The sequence below is a fragment of the Galleria mellonella genome, unplaced genomic scaffold (assembly GCF_026898425.1).
Source record: "Galleria mellonella isolate WM207_F2 unplaced genomic scaffold, CSIRO_AGI_GalMel_v1 utg778, whole genome shotgun sequence".
In the NCBI taxonomy this organism is placed as follows: domain Eukaryota; kingdom Metazoa; phylum Arthropoda; class Insecta; order Lepidoptera; family Pyralidae; genus Galleria; species Galleria mellonella.
Window position 1 is genome coordinate 243918 of NW_026442150.1, and position 6089 is coordinate 250006.

General features: G+C 31.5%; 1 protein-coding gene across 2 annotated transcripts; it reads left to right on the plus strand.

The window, feature by feature from the left end:
- Positions 1-340: 340 nt before the first annotated feature.
- Positions 341-5489, plus strand: LOC113518667 (uncharacterized). 2 transcript variants are annotated; one of them, XM_026903631.3, is made up of 4 exons: positions 341-625; positions 1001-1069; positions 4047-4180; positions 4476-5489. In XM_026903631.3, the coding sequence occupies exons 1-4, from the start codon at positions 586-588 to the stop codon at positions 4635-4637; spliced, it is 405 nt and encodes a 134-aa protein (XP_026759432.1). In that variant the 5' UTR covers positions 341-585; the 3' UTR covers positions 4638-5489. The 2 variants fall into 2 exon arrangements, with proteins under 2 accessions (XP_026759432.1, XP_031766540.1); XM_031910680.2 differs by lacking the exon at positions 1001-1069 and having other exon boundaries at positions 350-625.
- The last annotated feature ends 600 nt before the right edge of the window (positions 5490-6089 follow it).

The following is a 6089-nucleotide window of genomic DNA, read 5'->3' on the forward strand; positions in this document are numbered from 1 at the left end:
GTGATCGTGGGCGGCGGTAGTCACTTACCATCAGGTGAGCTACATGCTCATTTGCCCACAGTGTTGTAAAAAAAAAAAATATTAACCAATAAAGTTTCCACTATTAATTATTAGATACAGATCAAATGAGATACAAAATACATCAATAAGTAAAAAAAAAATTTGTTATTTATATTTTGGCTGAGCAGAAAGTTTCCTTTATTCCTACCAACTATGAAGATATATTTATTTATTTATATTATTTATTTAACACTTTTGCACCAATATTATAGGACAAGTTAAAGAATTTTCAATAAGTACAGTGTAGTTAAAAAGGCGGCTAAAGATTACCTAATATACTGTAATATTCCCGCCAAAATTTGACATATCGATTTTTTTTCTCTGCAGTTCTTTTAATGTACGCAAGCGAATAAACAAAATAAGATATTTTCACCACGTTTTCCAAACCTACGCATAGTAAGTAAATACACTTTGGTATAAAAAGGGGTTGATAGGGTTGTATGCCGGCATTCGGGCATCAGCTGTTATCACAGCGCCATCTACAGCGCGGTTTGTGTTCGTTATAATATTCTTTTAAAACCAAAAATGTTGAAGATCACAGCTGTCGTTTCTCTGATGCTTATCGGTAAGTTGTTTTTTTTTTTTTATTTTATTTTTACATCAAAGGAATAAAGGGTTTAATGTACACAGTTATATTTTTAAATATAGATTGTTTATTTTAAATGAATTTAAATGAATACTTGGCTGTTTATTGAAGTAGTTATTTTTAATTTAGGCATATTTATTTATATGATAATTAAAATTTAATATTTTTAGTTAACTTTTTTTTTAAATTAAATATTATAATTTTAATTTTGCTTTTTATGAAATAAAATGTAAATTTTTTATATTTTATTACAAATCTTTTAAAAGTTGATTAAAATGAAACATTTTTGAGTTAGCTTTTGATAAATTTATATTTAAGTATGTATATTAAAGTTTTATTATAATTAATTGTTAGCGATGTGGTCGGAGGCGGACAGTAGAAGGCATAAGAGGGAAGCGACCGCTTCAGCTGACTATGGACCAGGTACCTAGTTGGTGGCTTCTAGATACTTCTAGATACTTCTAGATTGTCTTGAAGAAATGTTAGATGTAATCGGTCTTAACACAAAAATAATTACTAACATTAAATATTATTAAATATTGCTATTATTGTTTCCCTTTTTTTTATTAATTGGAATAGTGCATTATTATACAATTTTACTATATTCAGTTACCAGAGGGAGACTGTACAAATGTCGTTTGCTTGGGTACCTCTGTCCCAATAGTGTTTCAACCGTAAAGCAGCTGTGTCTGCATGGCTGTGTTTCGGTTTGAAGGGTGGGATATGGCGTGAATTTACAGGGTACAGAGGAATAACACCCGAATACCCAGTAAATTCACGCCATATCCCACCCTTCAAACTGAAACACAGCCATGCAAACACAGCTGCTTCACGGTTGAAACACGAATGGGACAGAGGTACCCAAGCAATCGACTTTTGTACAAAGTCTCCCTCTGGTTCATTTTATTAGTATATATTATTAGTTATATATTTATTAGTATAGAATTTTACAGATTGTTTATCATAAATGACAGAATTCTGAAGTGAATAAAAAAATACAACCGAATTGAGTACCTCCTTTTTTGATGTCGGTTCAAAATAATATTTCATGATCAAAATGGATTGATATCTTTTTTTTTATGGGTGAAAATGGTATGGTAACCACGCCTGCGCTAACGGGATACGCTGGCGGAGCACCAGTGAAGGGTGATAGATGAGAATGAAAACAGGCCAGTTAGCCCATCATGATGAATTCATCAGGAATTAACCATGATAGTTTCCAGAGGGTACCGCGAGGAGGTCGACCTGGTTGGGTATATTGCTAGCAATGGGATTCTCAGTCTCCATTACTAACAATCCCTTTCCCCCCTAATGCATTGATATCAGTGCATAAGTGTAGAACATTCAGAGCGACTAAGTAAATAGAACAACAAAACAAATTAACAATTAACCAAACTCAGTTTGGCTGAGTTTGGTTTATATGCCATACTTTTATTTTATACCACTGAGGTGGCAATCAAGCATACAGCCCATGTAATGGTAAGCGGTTGCCTGCAATACCAGAAGTATTACGCGCGCTTTGCCGACCCTGAAGAAACCTCTTTACTTTTTTCTGAAGAACCCCATGCTGTAGTCTCTTGGAAAAACCTCGGGGAGCTCAGCATTCGTGGGAAGAAACATTTCTGAAACCGCGCTGTACGCTGTACGTTAATACTTTAACGTTCATACTTCATTATGAACGCACATAATGTAGAAAAGTAACACCAAATATATAAAATAAGTCAAGAATGATCATATTCTTCGAGATAGTTCTTAACTCATAAAATAAAAACACCTAGTTAAATTCTGACTAAGTTTAGCTGAGTTTGGTTTATAGACCATACTTTGTTATGAATTTTCTTAAGGATAGTACTCGCTGCGTTTCTACGTATACTCCACATAATGTAGAAAAGTAATAACGAATCTAAAAATGAGTCAAAAGTAAGCATGCTCTTTGAGATAGTTTTTAATTTATAAAATAAAAAGACCTATTTTAAAAAGACCCAGGTAAATTTTGGCTGAGTTTGGTTATTTGTTAATTTGTATTGTTTTTATATTTACTTGGTCACCATGAATTTGCTATAATGAACGCTCTTAACTCTTCTATATTAGAGCCATCTATCGTAGAATTTTAGCATAAATGTATATATTTATTGTATGTATAGTTAATACATAGTTTTCAGCAGTTTATTTTTGATAGTAGAATAGTTGTTTCTGGTTTACTCGTAGATCTGTAAAACTAACTATAGTGTAATGTATTTCAAAGGAACTTAATGAAAAAGTAATTAAATTCTGTTTCAAAATATAACAGGAACTCTTTCTAAAAGATATTAGTAACAAATCAAAATATTCTTTAAATTAATTAATTTTTAATTTGTATTGCTACTGTGTAGAAAAAAAAATTAATATAACTATCAAATAGTGGCTGAGTATAATCGATACTTACAGCACAAGTGAGTAAAAAAAATTTGTGGCACAATGTTACCACACAAAATATAAAAACATTGTTTTTTTTTTAATAAAATGTTTTAATTGCCAACATATTGGATATCAGCAGGCTGTCTTAAAGTCGGTTCCATTATTTATTTGTTTATATTTTCATTAAGTTCTATTGGCCGTATAAGTATTTTAACGTTTTACAAGCTTTTATTAAACTTGCAATGAATGTTAGTTAGTTTGCTCGTTTAGATCATATCTTGCAAGTTTTATTAGAACTACTTCTTGATATTCAATTAAGGTGAAATTTTGCATATACTTTTTTTTTATACAACTTATAATGGCAAACGAGCTGACGGCCCACCTGATGGAAAGTGGTAACCGTCGCCTATAGACATGAGCAGTACCATGGACATAACAGGGTATACTGTTTCGCCCATGACACCCCCCATGCGTTGCCATTCCTGAGGACTCAGGTGTTATTCCTCTGTACCCAGTAAATTCACCTACATTTAGTTCTGATAATAATAGAATATACAACACTTAACCCTCTGACCGGGCATTTTGCGATTTCCGCGTGCAATATCTACTAGTTTAATTTTACGCATCCCGCAATTTCAACGTGCTCGCATTTTTTATGTATATTGTCGTTGTTATCCCGCGTTTTTTGTTTTGATAGATTGATTTTATTTCTCAGAATCTTGCTAGATGGCTAAATACTTGTACAGATATTTGTTGTTGATGTGAAAAAGAAAACGCAGTCAGAGAGTTTATCTATATTTTCAAAATGGTCGCCGTCGCAAGATGCCGGATGATATCTATTTTGCCAACCCTATTATTGCGTGTATCAAATCAGAGAGTTCCAAGAGTAAATAGGTAACGATAAATTAAACAACAACATTTCAAAATGGCCGCAGCCACAAGATGGCGGATTACATTACAATAATTGTTTTTTTTTTTAATTGTTTTTATTTATACCTAACAGGCAGTACTTTGTGGGCGGCCAGTTTGTCGTGCGACTCTTGTGGTAGCGAGTGCGCATCTGCATGCGGCACTAGGCACTTCAGATCGTGCTGCTTCAACTATTTGAGGAGGAAGAGAGGACCTGAACACTTCAAGGTGATACCCTGTTCTAATAATAAATCTGTGATATGACTAGCCACCAACATAATAATTTAAAATTGTATTTCACAAGAAAATTGTGGCAAAGACAAAATACTAGACTGATAAACCGATTTTGGTAAAATTTCTAGAGGACTAATTTGTAAGTATATCTTTTGAGATAAAAAAAAAATAATTTTCCAAATTGATTTACAACTAACGGAGCTACAAAATAATATAAGAGTGAGAGAGAAAATAAGTCACAGAATAGATACATAGATTTTACTAACACTAGAAATTTATGTTTTTTCAGCTCCCCATGCCTATTAATCAAGATTTGAAACCAGAAAGCGCGCCAAAATCCAAGATGCCAATGTTCGTTTTCGAGAACAATCCGGAACCGTGGAGCAACCTTGTCTCTGCCGAGTACAGACCATACGACGACGATCGGCTACAAATTGTCTATGACATGTAAACTCTAGACTAGACTGTGCCATCCTTTTAGGCTGCAATACCTACAGTTGTGTCAAAATTACATTGCGAAGAAATCTTTTATTCGATATCTAAAATCTACTAATCTCTAAAATTAATATTTTAATTTAATATCACAGCGTATCCTTTATTCTAAGGACATATATGAATTATATTTCTAATAAATTTAGTCCATAAAATAGTAAATTTACAAAACTATCAAATTAAAATGATAGGTTAACAGAGATGGCGCTGGCGAATCGATCCCAGTATTAGATGTTGTTCATACAATTGATATGGGATAAAATTAATTTGTAATCACTTAATTATAAATTTAAACATGTTCAAGTACTTTTTGGGCCATAGACTTCTTATAACTACAGATTATTATTAAACGAATTTGATAAGTTAAAAAAAAAAAGTCAAAAGTACCAACATTTTAAGTCGATTGTGTTTATATCGCAATGTAATTTCTGATGACACAATCCTTTGTCAATTTCATATTAACAAACTATATTTTTAAGTCTTCATTTATTAAAATGGAAATATAGAAAGTAAATATTAATAACGCTTATTTAATAAATAATTGAATTCCAAATTCAAATTCTTTACTGTCACAGATTTAAAATGATTACCGTTGACATTTCCGATTTTATGTCTAATAATGGCTGGAAATAGACATAAAACCGTGCACAGATAATACATGTAAGGAGTAGTGTAATGAGAGTTTAAAAAATAAAACAATTTGGTATCCAGTTGATTGTTTTATTAACATATCATTATGCCTTCCTTATAATTAACGACTAGAAGTTTTGACAAATATTAGCTCTTAGATTGCACGAGTCTTTGTATTTCGTATGAAACCCGTTCACAATGATTACCCAAAGTTGACAACGCCGCCATTTTGAAAAATGTATAAGCTGATTCTTGCGAAATGTGAAAACAGTGAATTTTATTGGAATAAAATGCGTACGTACGTAACACTTTTAACAACACTAATTTAAAACTATTAGCTAATATTTTATACAATATCTGTGTCACCTCCTAGACTATAAAAAGTAATTTAAAAATATTAATATAATAGTAACACTAAATTATTTATAATTAAGAACTATAAGCATTTCATGAAATAATTTATTACTATCAATAAAGTTCCTACAAAATGAGTGTTTAGTTAAAAAAAAAAACAAGTCTTTTTTACACTGCGTTACCATATTAAAAGCTTTCGAATACAATTTTCGAAATACATTAGTTGAGATATTGAAAAGTTTTTAAATAATAAAAATTCAATCTCAATTTTCAATACATTACAAGAGTAGAATGTTCAGTGTAACCAAGGTTTTATTATGTTTGATCGCGCGCGAAAAGATGCATAGTAAATGCGCGGGAAAAGTAACTTTTTTTTTAGACGAAGAAATACAAATATACAACCATACATCTCATAATGTTACGTTTA

Bases quoted from the DNA above. Each gene is read 5' to 3' on its own strand.
- LOC113518667 (XM_026903631.3), top strand. From the start codon at position 586: ATGTTGAAGATCACAGCTGTCGTTTCTCTGATGCTTATCG. The intron at 1,070-4,046 runs GTACCTAGTTGG...TATACCTAACAG, and splicing joins TTCAGCTGACTATGGACCAG to GCAGTACTTTGTGGGCGGCC. The intron at 4,181-4,475 runs GTGATACCCTGT...ATGTTTTTTCAG, and splicing joins GAGGACCTGAACACTTCAAG to CTCCCCATGCCTATTAATCA.